The 11,436-nt window shown below is 43.0% G+C and overlaps 1 protein-coding gene across 4 annotated transcripts in view; it reads right to left on the bottom strand.

Annotated features, from left to right (window-relative positions):
* Nucleotides 1-8,497: 8,497 nt before the first annotated feature.
* Nucleotides 8,498-11,436, bottom strand: part of LOC129460877 (zinc finger protein 700) — a 35,966-nt gene continuing 33,027 nt past the window's right edge. For all 4 annotated transcript variants that reach the window (XM_063616099.1, XM_055239366.2, XM_055239365.2 and 1 more), the window contains exon 4: nucleotides 8,498-11,079. In XM_063616099.1, the coding sequence (XP_063472169.1) occupies nucleotides 9,102-11,079 (1,978 nt within the window). In that variant the 3' untranslated portion in view covers nucleotides 8,498-9,101. The remainder of the gene's footprint in view (nucleotides 11,080-11,436) is intronic.

The following is an 11,436-nucleotide window of genomic DNA, read 5'->3' as shown; positions in this document are numbered from 1 at the left end:
AAACCCTGTCACTACTAAAAACACACACAAAACCGAGCAGGGTGTAGTGGCATGTGCCTGTAGTCCCAGCACCTTGGGAGGCTGAGCAAAGAGAATCGCTTGAACCTGGGAGGCAGAGGTTGCAGTGAGCCGAGATCGCGCCACCGCACTCTAGCCTGAGTGAGAGTGAGATTCTGTCTGAAAAATAAAGAAATAAGCAAACAAACAAACAAATGAATTCTCAGATGCATGCAGAAAGAGCAATTCCATGGTAGCAAGATTCTATAAAAGAAACAAAACGGAGGCAGCTCAGGGTAGGCAGCCTACCTCACCCACAGCTCACAAGGAAACCCACACTCCAATAGTTATACATTCCCAAGCTTAGGAACCACTTGGACTGTGGAGACACAGGCCAGGCTGGCCCACTCCTAGGCAGTGTGTGAGGCAAATGTGAGCAGTCAGAAAATTCTGGGACTTCTACTAACACCCTTGTAGCCCCTCCTCACAGTGTGGACACAGTCCTTCCACCAGGGTCTCAATGCCCACCAAAGACCACTCACTCACTGTGAGTCAGTGGAAGGTTCTGACCTATGGTGTCTTTTTTCTGACACCAGATGTGTGGTGCTTGTTGAACACCAACCAATTCTCCAGCACTAAGCAGTTATGCAACCACTCAATCCAGAAACCACCCAGAGTTAGCAGAGACTCCATGAGTTCCTGGCTCACCCAACACAGCCCCACTCGGCAGATGCCACTCAAAGCCCCAGGGGCCACCTGTACTTCTCAGCAACTGCATTTAGACCTGGGTCCTGTACAACACCTTACTCAGGTTCCATAATTTGATAGAACTACCTACAGTTCACTTACAGTTACCCACTTATTATGAAGGATACAACTCAGCAGCAGCCAAATCAAAGACATTGATAGGGGCAGAGTGAGGGGTGTAGAAAGGAGATGGGGGTAGGTGGGTAATCCTGAAAATAGCTGTGATTCAAGAAATCCATCCTTTATGTTGTGCAGGGGCACCTTACTGCAATGAAACACTCTTCCCACGATGACTTAAATGATGCCATGTTTGTCACCTATGACAAACCAGACACAGACTAGAAATTGCATATTTACCTCACAAACCATTAGGCGAAAAGCTTTGTCTTTAGTGATCAGTCAAAATGAAATATCTATTAACCAAAGCATGCTTCAGTTTCTCTCCTTCCTCCAGGTCCCTGAACTTTTTTGTTTTTTTGAGTTAGAGTCTTGTTCTGTCACCCAAGCTAGAGTGCATTAGCATGATCTTGACTCACTGCAACCTCCACCTCCCTGGTTCAAGTGATTCTCATGCCTCAGTCTCCAGAATAGCTGGGGTTACAGGTGTGTGCCACCATGCCCAGCTAATACTTGTATTTTTCGTATGGATGGTGTTTCACCATGCTTGCCAGGGTGGTCTTGAACTCCTGACCTCAAGTGATCTGCCCATCTCAGCCTCCCAAAGTGTTGGGATTACAGGCCTGAGCCACCACACCCAGCCACCCCTGAATTTTTGACTGATCCCTTCTAGGCTTATATGCAACCCCACTTTATGTATTTATTTAATATTTTTATTTTTACTTGCAAGTTCAGTACCTAGACTCTTTTTATGACCTCTCCTAATGACAAGCTGATTTCAAGGTCTAGAATTAAAAGTTATTTCTTGGCCAGGCAAGGTGGCTCACGCCTGTAATCCCAGCACTTTGGGAGGCCGAAGCAGGCGGATCACGAGGTCAGGAGATCGAGATCATCCTGGCTAACACAGTGAAACCCCATCTCTACTAAAAAAAAAATAGAAAAAATTCACTGGGCATGGTGGCAGGCGCCTGTAGTCCCAGCTACTCGGGAGGCTGAGTGAGGTAGGAGAATGGCATGAACTTGTGAGGCGGAGGTTGCGGTGAGCCGAGATTGTGCCACTGCACTCCAGCCTGGGCGACAGAGCGAGACTCCGTCTCAAAAAAAAAAAAAAAAAAAAAAAAGTTAATTCTTACCTAAACCTACATTTGTTTCACTAGAAACATCTAGCAAAAGCTCCATGACAAAAACTGTCACTTGCGGAGGGCATCACTGAGTACTGTATCTGCCTGTGGATCCCTAGCTTTCCAGGGATCTGAGGTTCTCTCAGTATAAAGTGCTCCTCCCATGGTCAATTTGAGCAGCTGAAACACCTACAGTGGGGACACCATGGGAAGAACTAGGTGAGCTTTATTATTTTTTTTTGGAGAGAGAGTCTTGCTCTGTCACCCAATCTGAAGTGCAATGGCATGATCTCGGCTCACTGCAGCCTCCGCCCCCTGAATTCAAGCAGTTCTCATGCCTCAGCCTCCCGAATGGCTGAGATTACAGGCTTGAACCACTACACGTGGCTAATTTTTGTATTTTTAGTAGAGATGGGGTTTCGCCATGTTGGCCAGGTTGGTCTCAAACTCCTTACCTGAGATGATCCATCTGCCTCGGCCTCCCAAAGTGCTGGGATTACAGGTGTGAGCTTTCAATGACCTCTCTTTGTAGGTTTCTCATTGGCCTTAGTTTGCAGTCACTGGACTCAGGCCTCTGTTTCAATGAGAAAATACCCAGTGTTTGAAGAATCCAGCAAAATCTCTCAAACTCGGTTTATTATAGGCTGGAAGGAAATCTATCACCCCTCATCAGGGAAAGTATCTAACCCTTTCACTCAATAAACATATTGAGAAATGTGTTTACACTACCATGTAATTGCTCCTTCGGTGTGCATGTCAAAAAGATTAACTCTCTTCCTTGTTCTTGGGCTATAAGTGATTAGAAAACACTGAGAAGTGCCAGAGGTACGATCCTTTTGAGACCACTACCACCCCTCCTTACAAAAAGTTAATGCAATCATCCTTGAAATTTGGTAAGCTGCAATTTGGCAAGCGGCAACCAATGAAATCATTGAAATATATGCGCTGGCCTTGCATGGAAAATGTAACCCTATTAAGCATCTTCATTTTGCCCTACAGAAGTGAAGACTTAACTTCTCCAGTTAAGAGTGGGAGCAGTGACCCCACTCTTCAGGATGTCTGTTTCCCCAGTGGCTACCCTCAAACTTTGTGTTCACATAAACTCAATATTTAATCATATTCTCTGAATCTCATTATCTTATTAAGGTGGACATTATTACTTCATTACAATTTCCATAACAAAGCACATACTACACATTAACCATACGTGAACACAAACACATCACAACAGTTGCCAGCCAGGTCTTACCCCACAGATAACAGGAAGAGAAGAGTTATCCACCGTTACAAGTTCTCCAACCTGCCAAGGAGGACTGATACTTTTCTGAATCTTTGTAATTCACTGATTTATCTACTATACTTTGTTGTGGAAGTTTATTCATTTTCTCCAGCTGTAATAAAAGATTTTCCCTACTTCTTTTCCCAAGCAGCATTCCCAAAGCTAAGCCCTGAAACTGTTAGAAATGATGCATAAACGGCCAGGCACGGTGGCTCACACCTGTAATCCCAGCACTTTGGGCATGGTGGCATGCACCTGTGGTCTCAGCTATTAGGGAGGCTGAGGTGGAAGGATAGCTTAAGCCTGGAAGACGAAGGCTGCAGTGAGCTGAGATTGTGCCACTACATCCCAGCCTGGGCACCAGAGCCAGACCTTGTCTCAAAAAAAAAAAAAAAAAAAAAAGAAAGAAAGAAATCATCCACGAAAAAGGATAGACCAAGAAATGTACTACACGGCCTCTAGGGAAGAAAAAAATTAAACAAGAATTTTCAGGCTGGGCACGGTATCTCACACCTGTATCCCAGGACTTTCAGATGCCGAGGTGGGCGGATCACAAGGTCAGGAATTTGAGACCAGCTTACCCAATATGGTGAAATCCGGTCTCTACTAAAAATACAAAAGTTAGCCAGGCATGGTGGCGTGCGCCTGTAGTCCCAGCTATTCAGGAGGCTGAGGCAGGAAAATTGCTTGAACCTGGCAGGCAGAAGTTGCAGTGAGACAAGATTGAGCCATTGCATTCCCGCCTGGGCAACAAGAGTAAAACTTTGTTTCAAAAAAAAAAAAAAAATTTTTTTTGAAACAAACGCTATATAAGACAAATGATATTTTCCTGAAATCTGTCTTTATCTGGGCTCTGTGCAAAATTTTCTTATCTTTCCAATTGTAATGAAAATGCAATTTACAATTCATTTAAAAAATCTGAAGCTGCAATAAGTGAACAATTTTTTTTGTTTTTTCTTTTTTAACAAAGGCTCTCACTCAATTGCCCAGGCTGGAGCGCAGGGGCGCAATCACAGCTCACTGCAGCAGCAACCTCCCAGGCTTCGGTTATCCTTCTGCCTCAGCCTCCTGGATATGGTACGTGCCACCATATCCAGCTAATTTTTTGTATTTTTTTTGTAGAGAGAGGGAATCGTCATGTTGCTGTGGCTGGTCTTGAGCTCCTGGGCTCAAGTGATCCTCCTGCCTTGGCCTCCCAAATTGCTGGGATTACAGATGTGAGCCACTGTGCCCAGCAATGAATAATTCTTTATAAGGGGACAAACTCTGATTGGGCATGGTGGCTCATGCCTGGAATCCCAGCACTTTGGGAGGCTGAGCTGGGAGGACTGCTTGAGACAAACAATTAGAGAGCAGCCAGGGCAACATAGCATAATCCTGTCTCTATTACTTAAAATTATAAATGAAAGTCTGAAGGAAAAGCAGAATTTCCCACTTATTCTGAGGGAGCCTTCATCTATGTAACAAGGTCTGCTTTGCTGGCCAAGCTTCTTCCTTTCCTCTTGCAGAATCTGTCTTGCTATTAAACCTGACTTACCCATCAAACCTGGGATTTTTTGGCCATGCCACGTCTGCATCCTTTCCTACCCTGGAATGGTATATAAGTTTTTGTCTTATTGTTGGGTGGGTCTTCATTCTGAAGGCTCCCATATATACCTGTTAAATAAATTTGTATAACTTTTCTCCTATTAATCTGCTTAACTTCCTTGATCTGAAATTTTTTTCCTGTTTTTTCACCTTGTTTTATAAAAAAAGCACAAAAGTAAAACATGCATATGTAAAAATGAGCATTTTCATATCTCATAAATCAAGGTATTTTCCATATATAACCAGAAAATGCTGTTCATATTTAATAATTCTTTAACATCAACACATAGAGTAATATTAAAACCTTATTAATTGTGTAAAGTGGAATTCTGAAAGCTTACCTTTGAGTACATTTCATTTCCTCTCTTATAAATTGAAGAGTGTGTGGTGTTATGCTATGTAATTGTTTTCATCCAGGGTAATGTTGGGTGTGTTAGGCCTCTGGGGAAGGCCCCTGACCTTCTGCCCTCTTTCCACTCTAATGTTTCCCCACCTTTTTGATTGTGGGTCTTAAAACCCTCCCATGAGAGGGTCCCACTGACTTCGTGAAGAATTTTAGTCTTGGAAATACTCATGATATTCCCTATCTGTAGCTGTTTGTCTCAAGTTAGTTCAGAATAAACCACGAGTGTGTGGATTGCTAAAATAACTTATTTCTAAATGCTGAAAGTCAAAAATTGCAGATTTCCTTGTTTAACCAGATGCAGAAAAGCATATGTTATAAAGGATCAGTACTCGAACAGGCACCAACATCACTGCCTTCCAAAATTAGTGGCCTTCCTGGCATATGAACACCCTTTGGGCCTGTACTCCAGTGTCTCTTTGGGTTGCTCCTTGGGCTCTTTGTGAAAGATCAAGACACCCCCATAGTCTAGGCCAATGTCAGGCTCCCCAGTGTGTCCTGTTCATCACCCTCACCCTGCACTTCTATTGTCACTGTCACTGGCCATTCCAACACTGTGCTTGCATCCTGCGGAAAGTCACATTTGGGGTCAAGTGAATGGTGGTGTTTCTACTCTTTGGTGAAAAGTATCAGGGTGCATTTGGCCTTCAAGGCAGAAGGATGAGACAGTGGTTAGATCCAGGTGCACCCAGCTCTTTTTTTTTTTTTTTTTTTTTGGTGATGCAGTCTCGCTCTGTTGATCAGGCTAGAGAGTGCAATGGTGTGATCTCAGTTCAATGTAACATCTGCCTCCCAGGCTCAAGCGATTCTCCTGTCTCAGCCTCCTGAGTAGCTGGGATTATAGGCACACACCACGATGCCCAGTTAATTTTTGTATTTTTAGTAGAGACGGGGTTTCACCATGTTGGCCAGGCTGGTCTTGAACTCCTGACCTCAAATGATCCACCCACCTCAGCCTCACAAAGTGCTGGGATTACAGGTGTGAGCCACTGCACCTGGTCAGGTGCCTCCATCTCTGCCACTGCCCTGTCTTCCCTGCTGTGAGTCACTTTGTGTGATCTGACAATCAATGACTCCACCCTTCACTGATGTGGATACATTATCTGGGACTGGGTATGTCATCTCCACACACAGATAGGGTTTGGTCAGTGATTGATGCTGCAACCTTTGGTGCCTGGATTTTGACCTTAGTGTTTTTTAAATAAGGTTTCTGAAGAGCAGCTTCATTGGTACCTTAAGGGAAGTGACTGAATTGTTCTATGCCATTGCATAATACATAAAAGTTACTTTTCCATGTTGCTGTTAACTTTGCACTGCTGAGATAAGCAGGCTGTTGACAAGTTAGCATCAACAGTGCATTATCAGAGAAAGAAAGCTTGTATTTAGACAATTTACACAACTGTATTAGCTTCCTATGACTTAGTAAAGCAATTTGAAAAAATATAGCTTTATAAGGCACAAATGAATTTGTATGTTTTAACTAAGGTACTTTCTAGTAAACAGTGCCCATACATTTTAGGAAATATTTCAGTCTTTAGAGAATAAGTAAGGCAAAAATCGGTCCAAGAGTCTAGGGCTTACCTCCCCTCATCACAAGGCCAAGTCTTTTTTTTTGAGACGGAGTTCCACTCTTGTTGCCCATGCAGGAGTGCAATGGCGCCATCTTGGCTCACTGCAACCTCTGCCCTCCCCCCAGATTCAAGCGATTCTCCTGTCTCAGCCTCCTGACTAGCTAGGATTACAGGAGCATGCCACTACGCCCGACTAATTTTTGTATTTTTAGCAGAGATGGGGTTTCATAATATTGGTCAGGCTAGTCTCAAAGTATTGACCTCAGGTGGCCAGGTGCGGTGGCTCACACTTGTAATCCCAGCACTTTGGGAGGCCGAGGTGGGTGGATCACGAGGTCAGGAGATTGAGACCACGGTGAAATCCCGTCTCTACTAACAATACAAAAAATTAGCCGGGCATAGTGGTGGGCGCCTGTAGTCCCAGCTACTCGGAGAGGCTGAGGCAGGAGAATGGCGTGAACCCAGGAGGCGGAGCTTGCAGTGAGCCGAGATCGCGCCACTGCACTCCAGCCTGGGTGACAGATCGAGACTCCATCTCAAAAAAAAAAAAAAAAAAAAAAAAGTATTGACCTCAGGTGATCCGCCTGCCTCAGCCTCCCAGTGTGCTGGGATTACAGGTGTGAGCCACCGTGTCCAGCCAAAGCCAAGTCTTTTACCATTGGAGAGACACAAGTCACACACCAGGCATATGAGATGATGCTCCTCAGTGACCATGATGGATCAGGACAAAAAAAGAGAACATTTTATAACTATATTTCTAAATGTGATAAAAGAAAACATATTTCAAGTCATAAACATGACCAAAATTTTTCTCTTCTTACTAATGTGACTTGTAATTCTCATACATCCCACAGTCATTTATGACTTGTGGTCATATTTACCACTACAGTATATTACACCCTTGCTGACAGCAGGTATGGCACTGGTGGTTCTGGGGAAGAAGGCACTCAGAGGTATATGAGATAACTTTTGGTATAATGAGTGAATGAAAAATCAGGGTTGAGGCCAGGCCCAGTGGCTCATGTCTATAATCCTAGCACTTTAGGAAGCTGAGGTGGGCAGATTATGAGGTCCGGAGTTTGAGACCAGTCTGGCTAACATCGTGAAATTCCGTCTCTACTAAAAAATACGAATACTAGCTAGGCCAGGTGGGGCATGCCTGTAGTCCCAGCTACTCAGGAGGCTGAAGCAGGAGAATCGCTTGAACCTAGGAGGCAGAGGTGGCAGTGAGCTGAGATTGCGCCACTGCACTCTATCCTGGGCCAAAGAATGAGACTATGAAAAAAAAAAAAAACAGCAAAATTAGGGTTGAGATAAAAAATAAGTACGTAAGCATGAAAAGTAAAATTTCTTTTTTTTTTTTTTTTTTTGGAGATGGAGTCTTGCTCTGCTGCCAGGCTGGAGTGCAGTGGTGTGATCTCTGCTCACTGCAACCTCCGCCTCCCAGGTTCAAGTGATTCTCCTGCCTCAGCCTCCCGAGAAGCTGGGACTACCAGTGTGGGCCACCATGCCCAGCTAATTTTTGTATTTTTAGTAGAGACAGGGTTTCACCATGTTGGTCAGAATGGTATCAATCTCTTCACTTTGTGATCCGCCTGCCTTGGCCTCCCAAAGTGCTGGGATTACAGGCGTGAGCCACTGCGCCCAGTGTGAAAAGTAAAATTTCCATGAGGAAAAAGATGCCTGACATTTTATCCACGTGGTAATACTGACTCACAATGTCCAAATAATAATAATGTAACATTATAAGCTTGATCTAATACATAAAACCAATGGGATATTTCATTACAGCTTCTTAATTATTTAAAAAGAATAACATGTTAGTATACAGTTATGATAAAGTTAATTGTTTATATTCATTATCTGTATTCAAAGAATCTTGGCAGATCTGAAGGCTTTCCCATACTGCTTACATTCATAGAGTTTCTCCCAAGTGTGAACCCTTCCATGCCGTTGAAGGTGCAAGGCACATCTGAAGGCTTTCCCACATTGCTTACATTCATAGGGTTTCACTCCAGTGTAAGTCCTTTCATGATATCGAAGGGAACTAGAATACACTCATAGGGTTTCTCTCCCATATGAGTCCTTTCATGACGTTGAAAAGAAGTAAAAGAAATGAAGGCTTTCCCACACTGCTTACATTGATAGGGTTTCTCCCCAGTGTGAGTCCTTTCATGATATCGAAAAGAACTGGAAAATGTGAAAGCTTTGCCACACTGCTTGCATTCATAGCGTTTCCTTCCAGTGTGAGTCTATTCATGTCCATAAAAGGAACCAGGCTAGCTGAATGCTTTCCCACAATCCTTACATTCATATGGCTTCTCTCCCATATGAGTCCTTGTGTGTATATGCAAGGAAGAAAAATAATTGAATGCTTTTCCACATTCCTTACATTCATAGTGTTTCTCTCCAATGTGTGTTCTTGCATGTACTTGAAGAATCTTGGCAGATGTGAATCCATTCCCACAATACTTACATTCATAGGGCTTCTCTCCTCTGTGCTTCCTTTCATGTATTTGAAAAGAAGAGAATTTACAGAACGCTTTTTCACATTCCTTACATTCATAGGGTTTCTCTCCAGTGTGAGTCCTTTCATGCATCTGAAGGTTTGAGGCAGATCTGAAGGCTTTCCCACATTGCTTACACTCATAGGGTTTCTCTCCAGTGTGAGTCCTACCATGCTTTCGAAGGTTCGAGGCACAACTGAAGGCTTTCCCACATTGCTTACACTCATAGGGTTTCTCTCCAGTGTGAGTCCTTTCATGCATTCGAAGGTGTGAGGCAGATCTGAAGGCTTTCCCACATTGCTTACATTTATAGGGTTTCTCTCCAGTGTGAGTCCTTTCATGATATCGAAGGGAATTGCAACATCTGAAGGCTTTACCACATTGGTTGCATTCATAGGGTTTCTCTCCAGTGTGAGTTTTTTCATGTGTTTGAAATGACTTGGCAGAATAAAAGCCTTTCCCACATATCGTACATTTATAAGGTCTTTCTCCAGAGGGCATTCTTATGTGTTTTTCTGTCCTTTCATGAATTTGAAGGTGCTTCACATATCTGAAGGCTTTCCCACATTCCTTACATTCATAGGGTTTCTCTCCAGTATGAGTCCTACCATGCACTCGAAGGTGTGAGGTAGATCTGAAGGCTTTCCCACATTCCTTACATTCATAGGGTTTCTCTCCAGTGTGAGTCCCACCGTGCACTCGAAGCTGTGAGGCAGATCTGAAGGCTTTCCCACACTGCTTACACTCATAGGGTTTCTCTCCAGTGTGAATCCTTTCATGATATCTAAAGGAACTGGAAAGATTGAAGGCTTTACCACACTGCTTGCATTTATAGCGTTTCTCTCCAGTGTGAGTTTTTTCATGTGTTTGAAATGATTTGGCAGAATAAAAGCCTTTCTCACATATCTTACATTTATAAGGTCTTTCTCCAGAGTTCATTCTTATGTGTGTTTGAAAACTTATAAGATAGGATAAGGCTTCCCCATATTGCTTACATTCATAGGGTTTTTTCCCAGAGTGTGTCCTTTCATGTCTACGAACAGAACTGGTATATGCAAATGCTTTTCCACATTCTTTGCATTGATAAGGCTTCTCTCCCATGTGACTCCTTTCATGTCTATGATAGGAACTGGAACTATGAAATGCTTTATCACATTTGCTACATTCATAAGGCTTCTCCCCAGTGTGAGTTCTTTCATGTATTTGAAGGGTAGCAGAATAACTAAAGGATTTACCACATTGTTTACATTCATATGGTTTCTCTCCAGTGTGAGTTCTTTCATGGATAAGATACAAACTGAAAGAATGGAAGCCTTTCCCACAAAATTTACATTTGTAAGTTCCATCCCCACTGTGCATTACCATGTGTCTTCGAATGCTTGAATGGAAAATAAAGGTTTTTCCACAGACTTTACAAGCATAGGGTTTCTCTCCAGTGTGATCCCTTTCTTGTCTTCTAACGGAGGGGCGATACCTGAAGGTTTTCTTATTTTTAGGTTGTTGACACTTATGTGGCTTTGGTCCATATTCCTGATATTCACATGCCTTGTGTCCACTGTCACCTCTTGTGTTGATATTAAAAGATGAGTTACCTATGCCAACTTCTGCACACACAAAGCTGTCACATGATTTTACTTCAGGAGAAGCTTTCTTCTCCTGGAAGTTCAGCCTGTCATCTGGAACCTGGGTAAAAGTTTCTCCACAATGACTGTTGTCTTTAATTTCGTTGACTTTCTCTTCTATGAGACTCCTGTAAAACATGAGAAGCACATTATGAAGGGTTTGTTTATAAGTAATTTTATATTCATCAGCAAGTATCACACTTGCATTTTTAACACTCTCCATCAAAGTGTAGGCTTTCTGCCCTGTCCGAATCGTTTGAAGGTGACTGGACATGTTCTACAAGATGACCCAGCCATACCTATTGTTTAAAAAAATACTCATAAGGGGCTTCTTAATACTATTCTCATGTAAACTATTTCACAATTACTAAAAACTATATGTCATTTTTCTTTTGAGTCCGGTTCTTGCCCTGTTGCCCATGCTGGAGTGCAGTGATATCATTGCTTACTGCAGCCTTTAACTCCTGAAGTCTCTAGTGATCCTC

Source organism: Symphalangus syndactylus, chromosome 13 (genome assembly GCF_028878055.3).
Source record: "Symphalangus syndactylus isolate Jambi chromosome 13, NHGRI_mSymSyn1-v2.1_pri, whole genome shotgun sequence".
Lineage (NCBI taxonomy): Eukaryota > Metazoa > Chordata > Mammalia > Primates > Hylobatidae > Symphalangus > Symphalangus syndactylus.
Note: the sequence above shows the minus strand (reverse complement) of the source record. Positions and strands in the feature narration are given on the sequence as shown.